We start from the raw sequence: 22,307 nt of genomic DNA on the forward strand, positions 1-22,307 counted from the left end.
ATTGATCTTTTTGGTTGCCTTTTCAGTCTCTATTTCATTTATTTCTCCTCTGATCTTTGTTATTTACTTCTTTCTACTAACTTTGGGCTTCATTTATTCTTTTTCTAGTTCCTTAAGGTGAAAAATTAGATTGTTTGAGATTTTTGTCGTTTCTTGAGGTAGGCATGAATCACTATGAACTTCCCTCTTAGAACCACTTTGCTGCATGCCATAAATGTTGAAATGTTTTATTTCCATTTTCACTTGTCTCAAGGTATTTTTTTAATTTCTCTTTTGATTTCTTACTTGACCTATTGGCTATTTAGTCACCTGTTTTTTTTTTAAACATCTTTATTGGGGTATAATTGCTTTACATTGTTGTGTTAGTTGCTGCTGTATAACAAAGTGAATCAGCTATATGTATACATATATCCCCATATCCCCGCCCTCTTGCGTCTCCCTCCTACCCTCTCTATCCCATCCCTCTATGTGGACACAAAGCACTGAGCTGATCTCCCTGTGCTATGCAGCTGCTTCCCACTACCTATCTGCTTTACATTTGGTAGTGTATATATGTCAGTGCCACTGTCTCACTTTGTCTCAACTTACCCTTCCCCCTCCCCGTGTCCTCAGGTCCATTCTCTACATCTGCATCTTTATTCCTGTCCTGCCCCTGGGTTCTTCAGAACCATTTTTTCCCTTTAGATTCCATGTATATATATTAGCATACGGTATTTGTTTTTTTCTTTCTGACTTACTTCACTCCATATGACAGACTCTAGGTCCATCCCCCCCACTACAGATAACTCAATTTCGTTTCTTTTTACGGCTAAGTAATATTGCGTTGTATATATGTGCCACATATATAAAGAAGAATGGATATCTTCTTTATCCATTCATCTGTCGATGGACATTTAGGTTGCTTCCATGTCCTGGCTATTGTAAATAGTGCTGCAGTGAACGTTGTGGTACATGACACTTTTGAATTGTGGTTTTCTCAGGGTACATGCCCAGTAGTGGGATTGCTGGGTCATATGGTAGTCCTATTTTTAGTTTTTTAAGGAATTTCCATACTGTTCTCCATAATGGGTGTATCAATTTACATTCCCACCAACAGTGCAAGAGCGTTCCCTTTTCTCCACGCCCTCTCCAGCATTTATTGTTTGTAGATTTTTTGACGATGGCCATTCTGACTGGTGTGAGGTGATACCTCATTGTAGTTTTGATTTGCGTTTCTCTAATGATTAGTGATGTTAAGCATCCTTTCATGTGTTTGTTGGCAATCTGTATATCTTCTTTGGAGAAATGTCTATTTAGGTCTTCTGCCCATTTTTGGATTGGATTGTTTGTTTTTCTGTTATTGAGCTGCGTGAGCTGCTTGTATATTTTGGAGATTTATCCTTTGTCAGTTGCTTCATTTGCAAATATTTTCTCGCATTCTGAGGGTTGTCTTTTCATCTTGTTTATGGTTTCCTTTGATGTTCAAAAGCTTTTAAGTTTCATTAGGTCCCATTTGTTTATTTTTGTTTTTATTTCCATTTCTTTGGGAGGTGGGTCAAAAAGGATCTTGCTATGATTTATGTCATGGAGTGTTCTGCCTATGTTTTCCTCTAAGAGTTTTATAGTGTCTGGCCTTACATTTAGGTCTTTAATCCATTTTCAGTTTGTTTTTGTGTATGGTGTTAGGGAGTGTTCTAATTTCATTCTTTTACATGTAGCTGTCCAGTTTTCCCAGCACAACTTATTGAAGAGGCTGTCTTTTCTCCATTGTATATTCTTGCCTCCTTTATCACAGATAAGGTGACCATAGGTGCATGGGTTTATCTCTGGGCTTTCTATCCTGTTCCATTGATATATAGTTCTGTTTTTGTACCAGTACCATACTGTCTTGATTACTGTAGCTTTGTAGTATAGTCTGAAGTCTGGGAGCCTGATTCCTCCAGCTCTGCTTTTCTTTCTCAAGATTGCTTTGGCTATTCAGGGTCATTTGTGTTTCCATACAAATTGTGAAATTTTTCTTCTAGTTCTGTGAAAAATGCCATTGGTAGTTTGATAGGGATTGCATTGAATCTGTAGATTGCTTTGGGTAGTATAGTCATTTCACAACGTTGATTCTTCCAATCCAGGAACATGGCATATCTCTCCATCTGTTTGTATCATTTTTAATTTCTTTCATCAGTGTCTTACAGTCTTCTGCATACAGGTCTTTTGTCTCCTTAGGTAGTTTTATTCTTAGGTATTTTATTCTTTTTGTTGCAATGGTAAATGGGACTGTTTCCTTAATTTCTCTTTCAGATTTTTCATCATTAGTGAATAGGAATGCAAGTGATTTCTGTGCATTGATTTTGTATCCTACAGCTTTACCAAATTCATTGATTAGCTCTAATAGTTTTCTGGTAGCATCTTTAGGATTCTCTATGTATAGTATCATGTCATCTGCAAACAGTGACAGTTTTACTTCTTTTCTGATTTGGATTCCTCTTATTTCTTTTTCTTCTCTGATTGCTGTGGTTAAAACTTCCAAAATTTTGTTAAATAATAGTGGTAAGAGTGGGCAACCTTATTTTGTTCCTGATCTTAGTGGAAATGGTTTCAGTTTTTCACCATTGAGGACAATGTTGGCTGTGGATTTGTCATATATGGCCTTTATTATGTTGAGGTAAGTTCCCTCTATGCCTGCTTTCTGGAGAGTTTTTATCATAAATGGGTGTTGAATTTTGTCAAAAGCTTTTTCTGCATCTGTTGAGATGATCATATCTTTTTTTTTTTTTTTTTTTTGTGGTACGTGGGCCTCTCACTGTTGTGGCCTCTCCCGTTGTGGAGCACAGGCTCCGGACACGCAGGCTCAGCGGCCATGGCTCACGGGCCCAGCCGCTCTGCAGCATGTGGGATCTTCCCAGACCGGGGCACGAACCTGTGTCCCCTGCATCAGCATGCGGACTCTCAACCACTGCACCACCAGGGAAGCCCGAGATGATCTTATCTTTGTTTATCCTTCAGTTTGTTAATATGGTGTATCACATTGATTGATCTGAGTATACTGAAGAATCCTTGCGTTCCTGGGATAAACCCCACTCGATCATGGTGTATGATCCTTTTAATGTGCTGCTGGATTCTGTTTGCTAGTATTTTGTTGAGGATTTTTGCATCTTTCATCAGTGATTGGCCTGTAGTTTTCTTTTTTTGTGACATCTTTGTCTGATTTTGGTATCAGGGTGATAGTGGCCTCATAGAATGAGTTTGGGAGTGTTCCTCCCTCTGCTATATTTTGGAAGAGTTTGAGAAGGATAGGTGTTAGCTGTTCTCTAAATATTTGATAGAATTCGCCTGTGAATCCATCTGGTCCTGGGCTTTTGTTTGTTGGAATTTTATTTTATTTTTTTTTGCGGTACATGGGCCTCCCACTGTTGTGGCCTCTCCCGTTGCAGAGCACAGGCTCCGGACGTGCAGGCTCAGCGGCCATGGCTCACGGGCCCAGCCGCTCCACGGCATGTGGGATCTTCCCGGACCGGGGCATGAACCCATGTCCCCTGCATCGGCAGACGGACTGTCAACCACTGTGCCACCAGGGAAGCCCCTTGTTGGAATTTTTTTTTTTTTTAACATCTTTATGGAATATTTTTAATCACAGTTTAAATTTCAGTGCTTGTGATTGGTCTGTTTATGTTTTCTATTTCTTCCTGGTTCAGTCTCGGAAGGTTGTGCTTTTCTAAGAATTTGTCCATTTCTTCCAGGTTGTCCATTTTATGGGCATACAGTTGCTTGTAGTAATCTCTCATGATCCTTTGTATTTCTGCAATGTCAGTTGTTATTTCTCTTTTTTCATTTCTAATACTGTTGATTTGAGTCCTCTCCCTTTTTTTCTTGATGAGTCTGGCTAATGGTTATTCAATTTTGTTTATCTTCTCAAAGAACCAGCTTTTAGTTTTATGATCTTTGCTATCATTTCTTTCATTTCTTTTTCACTTATATCTGATCTGATCTTTATGATTTCTTTCCTTGTGCTAACTTTGGGGGGTTTTTGTTCTTCTTCTCTATTGCTTTAGGTGTAAGTTTAGGTTGTTAATTTGAGATTTTTCTTGTTTCTTGAGGTATGATTGTATTGCTGTTAATTTCCCTCTTAGAACTGCTTTTACTCCATCCCATAGGTTTTGAGCCATCGTATTTTCATTGTCATTTGTTTCTGGTATTTTTTTAATTTCCTTTTTGATTTCTTCGGTGATCTCTTGGTTACATAGTAGCGTATTGTTTAGCCTCTATGTGTTTGTATTTTTTACAGTTTTATTCCTGTAATTAGTATCTAGTCTCATAGCGTTGTGGTTGGAAAAGATACTTGATACGATTTCAGTTTTCTTAAATTTACCAAGGCTTGATTTGTGACCCGGGATACAGTCTATCCCGGAGAATGTTCCATGAGCACTTGAGAAGAAAGTGTATTCTGTTCTTTTTGGATGGAATGTCCTATAAATATCAATTAAGTCCATCTTGTTTAATGTATCATTTAAAGCTTGTGTTTCCTTATTTATTTTCATTGTGGATGATCTGTCCATTGGTGAAAGTGGGGTGTTAAAGTCCCCTACTATTATTGTGTTATTGTCAGTTTCCCCTTTTATGGCTGTTAGCAGTTGCCTTATGTATTGAGGTGCTCCTATGTTGGGTGCATATATATTTATAATTGTTACATCTTCTTGGATTGATCCCTTGATCATTACGTAGTGTCCTTCTTTGTCTCTTGTAATAGTCTTTATTTTAAAGTCTGTTTTGTCTGATGTGAGAATTGCTACTCCAGCTTTTTTTTGATTTCCATTTGCATGGAATATCTTTTTCCATCCCCTCACTTTCAGTCTGTATGTGTCCCTAGGTCTGAAGTGGGTCTCTTGTAGACAGCATATATACGGGTCTTGTTTTTCTATCCATTCAGCTAGTCTGTGTCTTTTGGTTGGAGCATTTAATCCATTTACATTTAAGGTAATTATCAATATGTATGTTCCTGTTACCATTTTCTTAATTGTTTGGGGTTTGTTATTGTAGGTGTTTTCCTTTTCTGTGTTTCCTGCCTAGAGAAGTTCCTTTAGCATTTGTTGTAAAGCTGGTTTGGTGGTGCTGAATTCTCTTAGCTTTTTTGCTTGTGTGTGAAGGTTTTAATTTCTCCGTCGAATCTGAATGAGATCCTTGCTGGGTAGAGTAATCTTGGTTATAGATTTTCCCTTTCATCACTTTAAATATGTCCTGCCACTCCCTTCTGGCTTGCAGAATTTCTGCTGAAAGATCAGCTGTTAACCTTATGGAGATCCCCTGTATGTTATTTGTTGCTTTTCCCTTGCTGCTTTTTTCTTTTTCTTTGTATTTAATTTTTGATAGTTTGATTAATATGTGTCTTGGCATGTTTCTCCTTGGATTTATCCTGTATGGGGCTCTCTGTGCTTCTTGGACTTGGGTGGCTATTTCCTTTCCCATGTTAGGGAAGTTTTCAACTCTAATCTCTACAAATATTTTCTCAGTCCCTTTCTTTTTCTCTTCTTCTTCTTGGACCCCTATAATTCGGATGTTGGTGCATTTAATGTTGTCCCTGAGGTCTCTGAGACTGTCCTCAATTCTTTTCATTCTTTTTTCTTTATTCTGCTCTGTGATAGTTATTTCCACTATTTTATCTTCCAGGTCACTTACCTGTTGTGCCTCAGTCATTCTGCTATTGATTCCTTCTAGAGACTTTTTAATTTCATTTATTGTGTTGTTCATCATTGTTTGTTTGCTGTTTAGTTCTTCTGGGTCCTTGTTAAACGTTTCTTGTATTTCCTCCATTCTATTTCCAAGATTTTGGGTCATGTTTACTATCAGTACTCTGAATTCTTTTCCAGGTAGACTGCCTATTTCCTCTTCATATGTTTGGTCTGGTGGGTTTTTACCTTGCTCCTTCATCTGCTGCATATTTCTCTGTCTTCTCATTTTGCTTAACTTACTGTGTTTGGGGTCTCCTTTTCACAGGCTGCAGGTTTGTAGTTCCTGTTGTTTTTGGTGTCTGCCCCCAGTGGGTGAGGTTGGTTCAGTGGGTTGTGTAGGTTTCCTGGTAGAAGGGCCTGGTGCCTGTGTTCTGGTGGATGAGGCTGGATCTTGTCTTTCTGGTGGGCAGAACCGTGTCCGGTGGTGTGTTTTGGGGTGTTTGTGAACTTAGTATGATTTTAGGCAGCCTCTCTGCTAATGGGTGGGGTTTTGTTCCCATCTTGCTAGTTGTTTGGTATGGGGTGTCCAGCCCTGGAGTTTGCTGGCCATTGAGTGGAGCTGGGTCTTACCATTGCGACGGAGTTCTCTGGGAGAGCTCTCGCCAATTGATATCACATGGGGCCAGGAGGTCTCTGGTGGTCCAATGTCCTGAACTTGGCTCTCCCACCTCAGAGGCTCAGGCCTGACCTCCGGCCAGAGCACCAAGACCCTGTCAGCCACATGGCCATGTACGTGGGGAGTTTCTTGCTTTTTGGGAAGTCTGAGGTCTTCTGCCAGCATTCAGTAGGTGTTCTGTAGGAGTTGTTCCACATGTAGATGTATTTTTGATGTATTTGTGGGGAGGAAGGTGATCTCCACATCTTATGCCTCTGCCATCTTGAAGGTCCTCTCAGTCACCCTGTTTTTTGTTTTTGTTTTTTTTAACTTATTTTTAAATTGTGAGGTTTCTGCATTTTGTAACCACATCCCCTTACCCTTGAAAACGTGAGGTCAAACCTTTAGGAATAATAATGAGATGGTTGTTAAATTTCTTTGCCTCCATTACAGTCCCTTCAGTTCACCCTCTAAACATCCATAAGTAGCATTGATTGAGTCTGCCCCCAGGCTAATATATCTTCCCCAAACAGTTTGTTCAAAATCTTTGTTCAAAATTAAGCCATTCAAAGTGCTCTGTAAAGTGAGAGGCATTATAAGGACTCAAATATAAGGTGACTCCTCCTTTTCTGAGGAATAATTTGAGGAACACATCTTACTGTACATTCAGTGACAAGTGGAACTTTAGAGCCACACTTTCTAGATCAATAGCCGTATTAAAAGCCTTCATAGAGAACAGTGATGCAGCTTGTGTGCCTGAGGCCTAGCCATGGAGAAGCCCTCTGCTTCTCCCGGGGTCAATTTTTTGTGTAACTCTTCAGAGTATCTCATATTGTCATTCGCTGCTTTCGCATTTTTAACAGAGATAGAATAATAGCAGTAGATGAGAGGAAAGCTTTGCTAAATGTGGATAAGCCTGCAAGATAGTTTAAAGCAGGGGTTGGCAAACTATGGCCCATGGGCCAAGTCCAGCTCACCGCTTGCTTTTGTAATTAAAGTTTTGTTGGGAACACAGCCATGTGCATTTATTTACCTATTGTCTATGGCTGCTTTCATGCTGTGATAGTAGCACATTGAGTAGTTGTGACAGAGACTGGTCCAGACTGAAAACCTAAAAATACTGACTCTCTGGCCCTTTCCAGAAGAAAATTGCTGATCCCTGATTTAAAACATAATCACTGAGTCAGCAGATCTGGGTTCTGTTCTTGGCTCTGACACTTACTGGTTGTGTGATTTGGGGCCAGTTACTCAATCTCTCTGAGCATCAGTGTCCTCCCTTAAAATGGTGATAACATCGGGTTTCCCAAGGTGAAAAGGAAGTATTTAGAATGGTATCTGACACATAGCAAGCACCCGTTAAATATTAGCCTGCTATTATCATTGTTGTTCTCATGGTGATGTTATTCTTCGTGATTGCACCTTCTTTCTCTCAACATGCATTAAATGGTCACTAATAGGTTTAAGTGTTTTGTTTTCCCGAAGGAGAGGAGACATAAGGGACCAGGTGGAGCCCCACCTGAAGCTTGGGTTTCTCTATCCTTTTCCAGGTCTCACTTACCTTGATGACCTGCTGCCCAAACTTTGGGCGTTTATCTGTGAACTGGGGCCCCACGGAGGGTTAAAGCTCTTCTTGGAATGCCTCAACAATGACACTGAAGAGTCTAAGCAGCTCTTGGCCATGCTGATGCTGTTCTGTGACTGTTCCCGGCACCTCATCACGTAGGTTGACTGCTGTGGGGCTGAATTCCTTTCCTAGAATGTGGAGAGACCAAATTACAGTGTCAGCAAGGAAGCATTTGTTAATGTGATTACTGCAAGCATTTGGACCTGTCATTAGAAGAATTAGACAAGACATTTACAAAGTGGGTGGCACTTAGTAGGGATTCAGCAGTTGTTAGTTCCCATCCTTTCAGGAGAGCTGGGTCATTACCACTTATGTGGGCTTTGGGGTCTTCTAGAGCTCGGTTCAAATCACACCTCGGCTGTTTACTCACTGTGCTAGGTAGTTAATTGGAAAATTCCAGAGCCAGTGTGCAGAACCTGGCTCAGCCACTCACTGAGACACCCTGGTCCAGAGGGGAAGGGGCTCCACCTCTCTGGGCCTCAGTTTCCTCATCTATAGATAGGAGTTCATAGCACCTACCTCTTAGCCGTGTGGGAAGGTACAGAAGAGATCAGTGATAGGCATAGTCCCAGGCACCAGCAGCAGTCAGTATGTGTTGGCTGTTATTCTTACAACTGTTGTCAAGCTGACCCTGGGCAAGTTGCTTAACCTCTCTGAGCCTCAGTTTCCTCAACACTGGAATGGAGACAATATTACCAATCTGATAGGGAGTAAATGAGAAAAGGAATGTCAAGTACCTAGTACAGTGCCTGGCACAGTGAGAAATTAACAAATGTTAGTCCCATTCAGTTCCTTTTCTTTAAGCTTATGTGTCTACTTGAGTATTTGGTATTCTTTTAATTCCACTGTTTCCCAAAAGGTTGGTGAAGAATTGTAAGATAGAATGGACCTCAGGAAGTTATATTCGGTCTGGGAGAGATTGGCAGGAGGGGATTAGGGGTATGTAGGTGGCGGATTGGGTATGAGTCATGGAGGGAGGGCCCAGTGAGTAGGTAGAGGGGAGAGCAGGGGTCTTTGGCTGCTGGTGACACCCCCTTAATTGCCTGGTCAAGGGTGACCCAAGAGTGAGTCAGGCTCTAAAGTGAATAGAGCAGTTATAGGAGATTTTCAGATAGAGCTGCATCTTATGGTTCATTTATTCATATATTCTTTCAGACATTTATTCATTCACCCTCAAATACTTATCAAGCACTTACTCAGTGCCCCTAGTGTCTGTTACAGATGCAGAATAAGATTCCACAACTTCCCTCAGTAGACACAGACTCTAAGTCAAGATTCCTTAATAATTCAGACATGAATTCATAAGCAGTGTCACAGTCAGATTCTAAGAAAAGGGTAGAGCAGAACGTGTCGTTTCTTTCCTTTCTCAATTGTATTTTTTAACTTCTTACTATAGACGATTTCAAATAAATAGAAAGTGGAAAGAATAGTATAATGAACCTTCACGTACCTGTCACCAATTTCATTAGTTAGTTATTGACTCATGGCCACTCTTGCTTCATCTATACCTCCACCCACCCTTCCATCATATCCTTTTACCTGTAAATTTTATCTAACAGATAGAGCTTATTTCTTAAAATTATTTTGTCTAGTATGAGGAATAGATCTTTTTTTTCCCCTTCTTTTTAGTGGGAAATTATGAATAATTTTCTGTCTGACTTAGGATCCTTGATGACATTGAAGTTTATGAAGAACAGATTTCATTCAAACTAGAAGAACTGGTCACGATCTCCTCTTTTCTGAATTCCTTTGTGTTTAAGATGATCTGGGATGGAATCGTAGGTAAGGTAAAGATGTCAGCCGTTGTTTAATTGCTGCTACACATGGGAAGTCTAGAGTCTATAACATCAGCTGCTTCTTAGCCTTGTTGTCCATCAAAGTTAATTCAAAATGCACATTTATTCACATAGTTAGAAGTTTTATTTCTCCACTCTTTATGACCCCTTAAGATAGTAGTGTGGTTATGGAAGTCTTACTCTCCCAGGCATCCTTGAGGATTTACATGTGTGTGTGAAGGATTATTCATGATTAATTTTGCCCTGAAACTCCTTTTGATTCTTTGAGTTGATTTTCATGAAGATAAAACACGTGCCTGGTCCCACTTCAAGTTAGAGTCTACCTCCTGAAGTGTTTCCAGTCGATCAGCACCAAACCCCTTAGATTAAAAGGTCCTTTGTATGACATACAAGTGGGAGGCAGCGCGAGTGATTGTGTCTGAGACATTCCCGGGTCCCACAGGCCCTTAGAATGTACCCAGGGAGCCTTTTAATCCTGTTGATTCCATGTAACGTTCAGCATGAGGGAGACGAAGAACTGCTGGGCCTCGGGGCTGACGAGAGGAGACTCGGGCTATCCTCCTGTCCCCTCCAGTTCTGAGCAGCTCCGAGACTGTGGCTCTCCTGGTTGTTTTCCCCACAGAGAATGCCAAGGGTGAGACCTTGGAGCTGTTCCAGTCCGTCCACGGGTGGCTGATGGTGCTCTACGAGCGGGACTGCCGGCGGCGCTTCGCCCCCGAGGACCACTGGCTGCGCAAGTGAGCTCGGGGTGGGAAGGGGGTTTACGGAGGCTGGAGTCGCTCTGTCTTGCCGCTGGGACCATTGTGGCCTGATGCTCAGCACTTATGTTTTAGGGCAGAGAGGACTTGGTCCGTCTTCTTCATCTTGTCCTTTCATCTGCATATGTCCCTATAAAGCACCTGTCAGGACAGGTCACCTCGCAGTTGCTTCTGTTAGGACACAGTACGCTGAAGATGATTAGAGCTCAGTGTTGGCAGCCAGAGCTCGCATTGAGCAGATGTTTCACACGCAAACTGGAAAGAAAAGTTCTTTCAGCTGAACTAAGCAACAGGTTATGATCATTAAATGGCAGTTTTTATGAGCAGAATTAGCGGGATAAAAACCACAGCTAGGTTTGTTGGGGGGTTGGGTACGGAAATCCTCTTGCAACAACTAAACATAAGATCATGTCTGCCTTTTTTTAATCAATGACAGATCAACTCTTATGTAACTATTGAAGTTGTGGCACTAGAATAGAGATTAGCAGACTTTTTCTGTAAAGGGCCAGACAGTAGATATTTCAGGCTTTGCAAACCAGACAGTGTCTGTTGCACCTCCTCAACTCTGCCATTGTAGTGCGAAAGCAGCTAGAGACAGTACCTAATGAATGGGTATGACTGTTCCATTAAAATTTTATTTACAAAAATGGGCGGCAGGCTGGATTTGACCCATAGGCTGTAGCTGGCCAGCCCTGCACTAGAGGATGATTTTCTTGTTCTTTATCCCAAATCCATGTCTTTGTTTTTAAGGGATCTCAAACCTAGCGTGCTCTTCCAGGAACTTGACAAGGACAGAAAACGGGCTCAGCTGATCCTGCAGTACATCCCGCACGTCATTCCTCACAAAAACGTGAGTTGCACTCAGAACTGGGGTCCTCCCACCAAGTTCCTGACTGTCCATTTTTGTTATCGCGATTATTAGAAATGAATAAAAACGATCATTCAGTAAACGCAGATGCTGACTGGCTCCTATGCTGTTGCAGCTGTTATGCCAGGTGCTGGGGGTGCAGAGATTGAAGACAGTGTGAACTGTCCATTTGGCTAGTGTGGGGTGGATGCTATGGGGATGGATGCCGTGGGCACCCAGGGCAGGGGCTCAGGAGAAGACTCCACAGGTAGTCGGACTGTGCTTGCGGGCCCAAGGTGAGAGAGAATGTGGTGCCAAGGGAGAGCCGGGTGGAGTCAAGAAATGAAGCTGAGGAGGTTCGTAGAAGCTGGAGCAGGAAGGGCCTCGTAACCCAAGGGTGGGAGCGTGGATTTTGTCCAGAGCCATCGGAGTTTTTAGCTGTGGAGGCACCTGGTCAGAACTCTGCTTTAGAAAATTCCTTCTGGCCGTCGCCTGAAGGACTGGCGAGAGGCAGGTGTCATGGCCAAGTGGCCTGAACTCGGGTGGGCCCACGGGAGTAGAAAGACAATGACATCAAGAGATTCTGAAGGAGGTAGCACCTCCAGGCCTTGAAGAACGATGGCACTCCGGGGAAGGAGAGGAGGAATTCAGAGCATGCTCAGCTTTCTGACTTGGGGGCCTGGCTGCTCGAGAGGGCCATTCCCAGAGGTGGGGGCACAGGCAGGAGCGGGACTGGGAAGAGCCGGGAGCAGGCGACGTGTCTGCGGCTCCTCGAGGGTCTGGAGTGCAGGAGAGAGGACGGGGCTGGAGGTGGACTCGACATGCGGACGGCTTGCGACCTCCTCAGTGCATTCATGCATGAGGCTGAGGTGGTCAGGGAGCCAGCGGGAGTGAGCAGACCGGGGACGGAGGCCAGAGCCCTGCACGGGGAGAGGAGTGATCAGAGGAAGGAAGAAAACCGGGGTGTGTGGCATACCGAGCCACGGGGCGTGAGAGCCTTGGGAAGGGCCAGGTGCTGCGGCAGGGGCGCCCGGGAGATGAGGGGCGTCCCTGGTGTGTCGTGAGCACTCCAGAAATGTCTGCTCCTTCGGGGGGAGGCTCCTTAGAACCCACAGGTGCCCTTTCCTTTCTCTCCTGACTTACTTAGTCCTCCTCACTGTTCTCTGGTATTGTCTTGACCTTGATGTCATACTTGTGGCTGCCCTTCTTTACTTCCCCTCAAGCAGCGGTTCACAAACATGTGGCCGTTTAAATTCTTACTGCGCCTGACAGCAGAGCCTCTCAGAAGGCTTAGACAGAACTAAGCCTCTCATGGAGATGACTTAGTCGCGCGCCCTCTATGCGTGAGCGCCTTCAGCGGCATCCCTACCCCTGCCTCAGATAGAGGATGCGCAGCTTTGCAAAGCAGGCCATTGCATGGCTTCTGTCTTCCCAGTGGTGGAACATCCTTCCTTGTCTTACACAATCTACTTCCCTGTAACTTCTACCCTTTGGTCCTTGAACAGCCACTAAAAGTGGATGGTGTCATCTTCTGCGGTTTGCTTTCTGGGTGGTCTGTTTTCCAAGGGTGGTGCCCTTCCCTTCTCCAGCCAGTCCTCATTTGAAGTGGGTTCCAGCCCTTCACCTCGTGGGTCTAGTCCAGGTTGGTGGAATCTGACTTAAAGTGCGGCTCCTCGCCCCGTTCCTGGGTGTCTGACTTCAGCCCTGGCCCACAGCGTCCCCACAGCATCTGCTCTGGAATCTCCACTCTGTGTGTCTGCAGTTAACAAACGGTGCGCTGCAGCACCCCGGTTGCTACAGGATATTTTAATTTTTTGAGGGAAACACAGTGAAATCTGTTGGGCACCGTGTGAAGTACTTGCTTGAGTTCACAGCGTCAGCGTTAAATTCTGCTCCATTCTTCTTGATGATGTCCTATTTGCTAAGCTGGGTTTTAAAAATATGAAATTAAAATATTTTAAATTTCAATTTATGCGTGTTTTTTAAATACAGCTACTAAGTTCTTAGGACATAAACACTTATTAAGTTGTTAGGACTTAACTGTCTACTAAATGGAACTGTTAGGTATTTCTTTTGACCTAAGATTGCAGTAAGAAATATTACTGAGCCGTTAGGGGTGCTGAGAACAGGAAAGTCTGGGAAGCTCTGGGTTTAGCTGACCTGACTTAAGAGTCCAGGCTGTATGGTAATCCTCACCAAGGGCGGGGGGGGGGGGCGATTAAGATCTACGTCATGAAGATTATGAGCCATTCGTCCTTGGCTCATAAATCTATTGCCTCCCTTGGGAAAATAGGGCCCTTCTTCATCTTCTGGCCCCTGTCCTGCTCCTGTGATGGCACCAGCAGGCCTGGGATAGTCTGAGGCTTGGCGTGTTTTCTGTGTCTCGGGCTTCCCCTCTCTCTTCACAGCGTGTGTGCTGTTCTCTTCCGGTGACGTTCTTACTGGGGCATACAGGGGGTGAAAGCCTCTCTCCAGGCCTGCGTTGTCTCTCTCATCTGTTACTGTTATGCCATCTGCCCTAGACACCGAACCTCTCCCTCATTCTTGATCCCACCTGAGTGGGTGGCTTATAGTGCCTTTATTGCTTTCCTTAATATTTTTAAAAGTTTCAGCTCTGCCTGGTTCACACACGCAGCACTTCATCCTCTGCACTCTCTTATGTTGCTTTTACATGTTTACGTGCAGTTCATCTCCTGACTGGTACTGAAGGCCTCCCTCCCTCCCTCCCTCCCTCCCTCTCTCTCTCTCTCTCTCTCTCTCTCTCTCTCTCTCTCTCTCTCTCTCTCTCTTGCTTTGGCCTAGAAGGCCTAGGGCCACGTGTGGTGGGTAGGGGTGGGTAGTGTGGTGGTCTGTGCATGGGCCCTGGTCCCCCGTGCACCAGCTGTGTGACCTTGCATGACAGTTTCCTCATCTGCAAAGTGGGATGATGATCCTTACCTAGATGTCCACTGTGCTCACTGAGGTCTCCTAGCCCCTTGAGAGCTGGTGAAAGTTACCCCAAACCTTCTTCCCTGCCCCACAGAAATCCAGAGCCCCATCCAGTCTTTCTGCAATTCATGGGAGGCCGGCAATCTTGTGGTCACCTCTGTAGTTCTGCCTCTGTGTCCGCTGTCTCTGCTCCATATAGTATTAACCTTGACAGGAGGCTTATCTTCTGCCTCAAGTTCCACAAGACAGCACCCCTTGTACAGGTGATCGTGCTAAAGACTTGGGGGTCACGGGAAGCAGTCATGCCACATGGCCCCCCGTGAGTTAAATACCTGTGCTTGTCTCCAGCTCCCCAGCACAGAAGGCAGAGGCGAGAGTCCCCGGCATGTGCATCTCCAGCCACCCTCGCTGTCCTCAGCCCGCGCTCTCCCTTCCGCGTTGCCAAGGAGCCCCGAGAGCTTGTGCTGTTTTTCAGGGCACTTCAGTCCTAGTTTCTAGACTTGTAAACCAGCCACATGGCACCCCTTCACTGACTAGTGCCTCCACTGAGCACATCCCCCATCTCAGGAGGTTGTCGGCAGTGGCTTTTTCTGTCACCTTATTTACTTCAGGGAGCTAATAGAATGATCAAATGAAAATGCAGTAGCCTCCCCTCGTGTATAGTTAGCTCTTATTACTACTGTTATTACTAGTGGCTGTTACTACTTATTACTACTGTTATTACTAGTGGCTGTTATTTTTTGTATTTAACAATGCTCTTGACTTTGGGGAGATTTCCGTTTTTCAGAAAAACAGCTGAGGTTGGAGTTATTTGTTCATTCCGCTGACATGATTTGAGTGCTATTACAGGATGGGGCCAAAGGTCAATGCTCTCCTAAAGGAGCCTGTCAGAATCTTGAGAATGCAAGAGGGTTCTATTTAAATGATACTTGAGAAATATTACTGGTGGGACTGCGATGTGCTTGAGGAGACAGAGGAGGCAGGTAGAAAGGTCAGGGACCTTTATACTGTAGGGTCATTTACACGTTTCTGACAGCAAAATATATATATCTTTGAAATGTTTCTGTGTTTTAAATTCATGCTATTGATTTCCTCTAAAGCAAGCACGGCTATATAAAGCACCCTCTGTAATGCGTGCTGCCGCAAGGTTTTTACGGTGGATTATTGACTGAACAAGGAGAATGATTTTTCTCCCAGACTGTTCTTAGCTGGGCTCTGGCTGCAGCCAGACCACTCTTTCTGGAACCTTTCCCCTTGGCATGTATTCAGCTATATTTCTAATTCCCAAGAGCATTTGGGGGGAAGTTTACTGTCCTCACAAAACACTTCTAACCTGTAGCACACATCAAAGCATCCCATTCTGGGAGCCTCTCACGTGCTTACATTTCATTAATTTTGTACAGTGTGTTTTAGGGGATCCTCAGTTGTTGACCCCTTTATCGGTCTCACCTTTGCTCATTTCAGAGAGTTCTCCTGTTCCGAAACATGGTGACCAAGGAGAAGGAGAGACTGGGGCTTGTGGAAACCAGCTCTGCCTCCCCTCATGTCACTCACATTACCATCCGCCGGTCCCGGATGTTGGAGGTAAGAAGCCTGTTGCAAAGTGCGCTCTGTAAACCGTAGGGTTTCTAGTGGGTGACCTGTTGCCTCTGAACTGTTCTTATCACTCCTTGATCTAATGACACTGAAGCCAGGGCTGTGGGTGCAGGAAGGGCCTGTTTGTCCTGCCAGCTGCTCTGAGCACTGCTTGATTAAACATGCCCTCAGTTCTGGAGACCCCAGCACAGCATTTCCCTCCCTTTACCCCACGAGGTGAGAGTGGCCAACACTCTGTGCCTCTGAAATGAGGACAGACACGCTTATACCTGTGCAGACTCTGTCTGTCCTGGCAGGCGCTTTGCCCAGCCGCCCAGCTGTGAGTGTGGAGGCTGGAGTGCGGGTGTTAAGTTACTGAGCCATCCTGGGAAATACATCGATCACAGAGCTACACGTTCTTTTTGGACATAAACTTAGGAGCTGCACGTGAAGTGGCCCACCTATGCCAAACCCAGCATCCAGGGTTCCTCCCATGCAGCGACTTTGTGTGACTTTGAAATAGGTGCCTGTCCTCAGGACACTGTCCTCTGTATGTCAGGAAGTTGTCATGATATGTTGATTTTGCTGGAACAAGACCCTGAACATTGTCATAATAAATGCACGCACCTGCAGTGTCTGCATCGTGCCTGCCACACGCTCCTCCGGCATTGTGCAGCGTATGTGCGCGTATGGTGATTGAGTCCCGTGTCCCCATTCCCAGGAGCGGCTTGGCTTCGTTGATATGCCCATGCTTGCTCTCTTGCCTTTCATCACACTCCAGCCACAGTTCCTCATCGGAATGTTCTGCAGCGTAGAACAGTCAGGGGATCCCGGACAGCCCGGGGCCGCATCGCCAGCCACCAGCAAACGGCATTGGCAGCAGCCCTTCCTCCCCACACGTTTTCATTTCTGCCTCGGGGCATTTGTGCTGTATTTGTCGCTCCTGGAGAACTTGTTTAAGTTCTCTGACCACTGGTGATTGACACTGAAAGCTGCCGGGGAAAGGCAGCAGGTGGTGAACAGATGATTTTGACATTCTCAGAACTAAGGATAAGAACTATAAGTGCCCCCAGGGGCCCTGCCAGTCATGGAGATGAGTAGCGCTCGCTGAGAGTGTCTTGGCACGGGGCGTTTTGTTTGCATGCTAAATGAATAGAAATATTCTCCACTTCCACTGCTTGCTCCCGTTTTTCTTGAAGCACAGCCCTTGGACTGACCTCACAAGTGAGTTGATAAATGACAACTGACAACCAGCCTCAGTGTTGGGGCTGGTGGAGAGCACATGCCTCTAAAAGAGGCCACCTGAGTATTGCCTTGTGGAGATTTGGGCTCTATAATGCTCCGGCTTGTTAAGAAAGGACCAAAATTTAGGGTTTTGTGTGAAATCCACAGATCCTTTGTGTTGTGAACTAGTCAGGTTTTGTAAAGTACCTGGAAGGTCAGATAACACCTGTCTGCCTATCAAATTCAACCTGCTGGCCACCAGTTTGCAACCTCTGCTTTGACTCAAAGGAAAAAAGGCCCAGCTGTGTTGTAGGAACTCACTTCTCCAGCACTTTCTTTGTTGGACCCAGATGCACCTTTCCTGTCTCTTAAACTCCTCCATCCCACCGTCCGTCATACCCACTCCCATGTGGCCAGCACAACGGGGAGTCTGGGTGGTGGAAACTGTGGTGTCTCCTGAGAGTGACAGAATCCCCGACACCCTCCTCAAGTGTCACTGGGAGATTTACCAGACACCCGCTTACCCTGGGCCAGCTTGTTTAAACACATCCCTCAGGGACGTCAAAGGAGGGATTTCTGTCTTAGATTTTAGGCAAAGTCCATTTTCCTCTTTACGTTCCATTGGGATAGATCCTGTCATGAAATTGATCACTGGTGTTCGTACTGAATTAGGAAGGAGAGAGGGTCATTGATTCAGTTACCCCAGTTCTCACGATTCAGTGGTTTGGGTATCAGAACTTGAGAGCCCAGTCGCCTTTGCTTGATTAGGACACAAGGGGGCATCAAAAAGCCGATGTTTGACCCATGATATCCTGGGCATTTATTCTGTCCCCTTGTTTATGGTTTGTACTGAAGGTGAGGCTTGTGTATTAGGCTTCCAGGTGATGGTCCAAAGTCCTGCAGGAAGGCCTCTCCTCACAGGGGTGAACGGGGGCCAGAACACCAGCACTGCAGAACTAGAAGGAGCTGTGGACACACCCTTGCTCATCCCTTTCCCCTCACCCCGTCAAAGGCAGGACTGAGGCCAGAGGAATTCAAGGTCACTCAGGTGTCAGTGACAGAGCTGGGCCTGGAAGCCAGTTCTCCCGTTCCCCTTCAGTGTTCTGTGCATCCGCTCTTTGAGATGCAGAAAAGAAGAGGAACGCCCAGTCCCCCTTTCACCTTCCCCTGGGGCACAGATATAGAATTCTCCAGAGAGGGCAGTGGGGTGCAATAGGAAGTATGTCAGAGGAGGTGGGCAGCAAATTCCTCTCTACAGTGTTTCAAAGGGAGGCTAAAGTGGGGCTGACCCAGCAAAACTGAGATTTGAGTCCAGCAAACATTCCTGGAGCACCTGCCATGAGTTTGACCACTTGCTAAGAGCTTTCACATGGACCATCTCGTTTAATCTGCATGACTCTGACACACCTCCTAACACATGCTAAGGTTAGGGAGCCATCATTTTAAAGCAGAATGGAGGAAGTCCTGCAGGCAGGGGCATGTTAGAATTCTCTCCCCGTCCCCACTCAGTGCCAAGATAATTACCTTACATTTAGGCAGAATGATTGAAATGCTGCAGCAGCTGCCTGGTGACTCCCTGTTTTTCTCTCCTTTTTGTCTAACTTAATGATTTTCATATTTCATGTGCATAAAAAAGTACTTTTCAGGATTGTGCATTCAAAACCGTGTTCTTATTCCTTCAGGTGACTTAGGGGACTTCAGAGGTAGTTTTTTTCCCTGCTCACTAACTTTGGAACCTAACTCCTAAATAAGATGGGTAGCCACCATGGCACAGGCCTTTGCATCAGTAGGTGAGCACAAGGAAAACACGATCGGCAGGAAGGCAGCAAGCGTTCCCCAAAACGGGTCTTGCCATACTGGCCTCATTTGCTTTGTGACAAGGAGCCAGACTGGCAGGTGAGTGGGTGCTGTGGAGATGGCCTGTCTGATGTCAGCAGAGCATCTGAGAGCACTGCACTTGTGCCTGAGGGGAGGAACGTGGGGTGGCCACAATAGGACATGGCAGCTGATTTGTAACCTGTTCTGTGACAGTATCTAAAGACATCGGTTTGACCCTGGTTATGGGGCCTCTCAGGCTGGGCCAAAGTACTCCCCCCTGGGCCCTATCGTGTTCTAAGCACGGTTTTTTATAATCACTGCTCTGAAATGAAAGCCTAAGCAGCTTGCCCGTCAGCACCCACCTGCCAGGAATACATTTGAGGACAGGCTCTGGAGCCAGGAAGGCCTCGACAGATCAGAATCAAGAGATGGACCGTGCACGATGATTTAGCAGGAGAGCTCCAGAGTCATGTCCTAGCTTTCTGGACAGCGAGACATACCCAGTGGCTGCGTGTCTCAAGGGAGCTGACCGCAAGCCGGAGGTGCTGAGGCCTCTCTTCCCACCGCTTCTGCCCTCCTCCAGGCCCAGCGGCACTCCTGGCACCCATCTCCCTGCTCCCTGCCATCCCTCTGCTTTGCTTCCAACAGAAAAATCTTCCTAAGACAGAAAGCCAGCCATGTGACTCTCTGCCTAAACTCTTCTGTGGCTCCCCAGCGCCCTCAGGATATAACCTGAATTTTCCAGCATGACTCACAGCCTTTCATGATCTGGGGAAAGGTACCAGGAGTTGAGTGGTGGGGGGCTCCTCTGATTTTTCATCTTACAGCTTTCATCTTGTCTCAGCGTCTTCCGTCCTGTCTGATGACCGAGAGCTTGTCGTGACTCATCTTGTCTGATCTCTCCATCTCCTTGCTCTGCATCCTCCTGAGGGCAGCCTCCCCTTGCCAAAGAGTGGTAAAGTCACATCCCCAGAATGAGTTTTTCTTTTAACAGGCTGTCGTCTAGAAGCAGGTGAAAACTGCTGGCTCTCGTCATGCACCCGTGCGTCCTGATACATTTAGTAATTACACTGGGAATGCTTCCCACAGAGGAGAGGGAGCTTTGAGGAGGGAGCCCTGAATTATGCAGAGGGCCTTGGCTTCCTAATGGGCGATAATTCTGCCCTTGGCAGGACGGCTACGAGCAACTTCGGCAGCTCTCCCAGCACGCCATGAAGGGCGTCATCCGCGTGAAGTTTGTCAATGACCTCGGGGTGGACGAGGCAGGGATTGATCAAGACGGTGTTTTCAAGGAGTTCTTAGAAGAGATCATCAAGAGGGTGTTTGACCCAGCGCTCAACCTGTTCAAGGTATTTAAAGGGCACGAGAGCGTGGTTGACGGCAGCCAGATTCGAGGTGACAGATGAGAAGTGAAGGCCTTGCTTGTTGCAAGGCATTTAACTTCCCTGTCCCTACCCGTCCTTTTGCCTTGCAGACGACCAGTGGGGACGAGAGACTCTACCCTTCGCCCACGTCCTACATTCATGAGAATTACCTGCAGCTGTTTGAGTTTGTGGGCAAGATGCTGGGGAAAGCTGTGTATGAGGTAGGCACGTTAAGAACCAGTGAACAGGAATGGAAAATAAAATGTTCTAAGTACTGTGGGCTTCGTATACATGTAAGTGATCAGGTACATAGTGGCAACTGCCTGTCACAAGGATAAAGGTGAGGAGAGAGGGACGGGAACCAGCACCAACCGTGTTCTTGTCAGTGAAGCGGGGATAGTAGAGCTACGTTATTGGGTTGCTGCAGGTGGTAAATGAGGTAATACAGGTAAACATCTCCCACGGTGGCTGGCAGCTGGTCACGGGGGAAGTCGGAGCTGCCATCCTCACTGTTATTAGGAGGAAGGGTGTCTGAGCTTCTGCTCCCGGTGTCATGGGGCCGGGGTGGTGTGGCCTTCTGCAGGCTCTGGGCGAGCCCTCCCAGCTCCTGGTCCCTCTCCCCTGAGAGCACACCAACTGGCAGGACTGCTTCCAGGTGGCGCTTTACCCCCTGCCCTGAGGATCCTGCTCCCCAGGAAGGAAGTAACGCTCCAGCTTCAGCTGATCAGCAGCCTGTCCCTGTGGCCTCACAGTGGACTCCAGAGCCACAGGAGACCAGTCCCTCCCCAGCCTGCCTCACCCCCAGCGGCCGCCACCTGAGCAGTGCTCGTGTCACACCCATCACAAAGCCCAGGGAGGCCAGGATGCCTTCCAGAGGCAAAGAAGCTATAGCGGGCCAGGCTGAGAGAGGAGGTCATGTGGGGTGAACATACTCTCTAGTCCATCATTCTCTCTGTGTAAACAGCCCCGGTCCACGGCCTCAGCCCTTGCTGTGATGATGTCAGGTGCCCCATGTGAGTCCAAGCACCCTCCAGGCCTCCTCCTGCCCTGGACTGGTTGGGTGGCCTGGGCTCATTCTCTGTGCTTCTGTTTCCACATCTGCAAAATGGAGACAATTTCTCAGTTGATTCCTCTTTTTTACAAACAAAACAAAACGAAAAAAACAAAAAAAAAACCATGAGGCCCTGCCTGGGCATATGCCGTGTTTTTCCTTTGAGCGTGTAGCTGTGATGAGACCCAGGAGAGGCTGGGCCAGCTGAAAAACACCACTTCCTCGCTTTGTAAATGTCCTCCCCCACTTCCTGGGCCTAGTATCCGTCTCCTCCCTCTCTGGCAATAAGGACCTCCTGGGTCCTGATGAGGAGTGGCCTGTGTTAACTCACTTCACACTCGTCCTCAGGACAGGCCCGTTGTGGGGTTTGATTGGCTCTCCCTTCTCAGTCTCTCCAGCCCGCACACTTCTCTCCACCCAGTACAGTCTGTCTGAAGTTCCTGGCGTTGTGCAAGGGCTTCCGGGCTGTGTCCCTGCCTCCAGGCCACTCCCCACAGGAAGTACCCGTGCGGAGAGCCCTCCCAGGGCTCCCTGCTGCCCTCTGGATAGAAACCAGACTCCAGGAGGCTTATGAGCTCTTCCTGATCTGCCCTGTTTGCCTCCCTGGCCTTCTCGCTCACCCCCTCCTTCACACCCCGTGCTGGGGCCAGACAGACCTGTGTTCCAGCCCTGGAGGGCACCTGTGCGCCTTGTACTAAAGGCCTCCTGCCCAGCTATCCCTTCCTCCTGGAAACTTCCCCCACCTTGTTCGTTTAACCCTTAAAACTGAGGCTCTTCTGGTCCCCGTTTACAGATGATAAAGCCAATGCCCCGTGGTCTAGCAGCAGCGGAGCTGAGGTGCGATCCCTGAGCTGTGCCGCTGCAAAGCCTGGGCCCTTAACCACTATGTGGTAATGTCCCCAGGAGGCGCTCGACTGTGTTTAGGTGGTAGGGATGTATCGCTCTCCAGATTGAAAATTTAGGAAGTCTAGAGATGTCATTGGCGCCCTCGGAGCCCCATCTGCAGCCCGAGCCGCCCTGGATGAGAT

General features: G+C 46.5%; 1 protein-coding gene across 4 annotated transcripts in view; it reads left to right on the forward strand.

The window, feature by feature from the left end:
• Window positions 1-22,307, forward strand: part of UBE3B (ubiquitin protein ligase E3B) — a 57,416-nt gene that overhangs the window by 24,880 nt on the left and 10,229 nt on the right. For 3 of the 4 annotated variants that reach the window (XM_033408657.2, XM_033408655.2, XM_033408656.2), the window contains exons 15-21: window positions 7,842-8,013; window positions 9,582-9,700; window positions 10,337-10,451; window positions 11,223-11,322; window positions 15,712-15,831; window positions 20,037-20,213; window positions 20,339-20,449. In XM_033408657.2, the coding sequence (XP_033264548.2) occupies window positions 7,842-8,013; window positions 9,582-9,700; window positions 10,337-10,451; window positions 11,223-11,322; window positions 15,712-15,831; window positions 20,037-20,213; window positions 20,339-20,449 (914 nt within the window). The remainder of the gene's footprint in view (window positions 1-7,841; window positions 8,014-9,581; window positions 9,701-10,336; window positions 10,452-11,222; window positions 11,323-15,711; window positions 15,832-20,036; window positions 20,214-20,338; window positions 20,450-22,307) is intronic. The other variant, XM_033408659.2, reaches the window with a different exon arrangement.

Source organism: Orcinus orca, chromosome 15, assembly GCF_937001465.1.
Source record: "Orcinus orca chromosome 15, mOrcOrc1.1, whole genome shotgun sequence".
NCBI lineage: Eukaryota > Metazoa > Chordata > Mammalia > Artiodactyla > Delphinidae > Orcinus > Orcinus orca.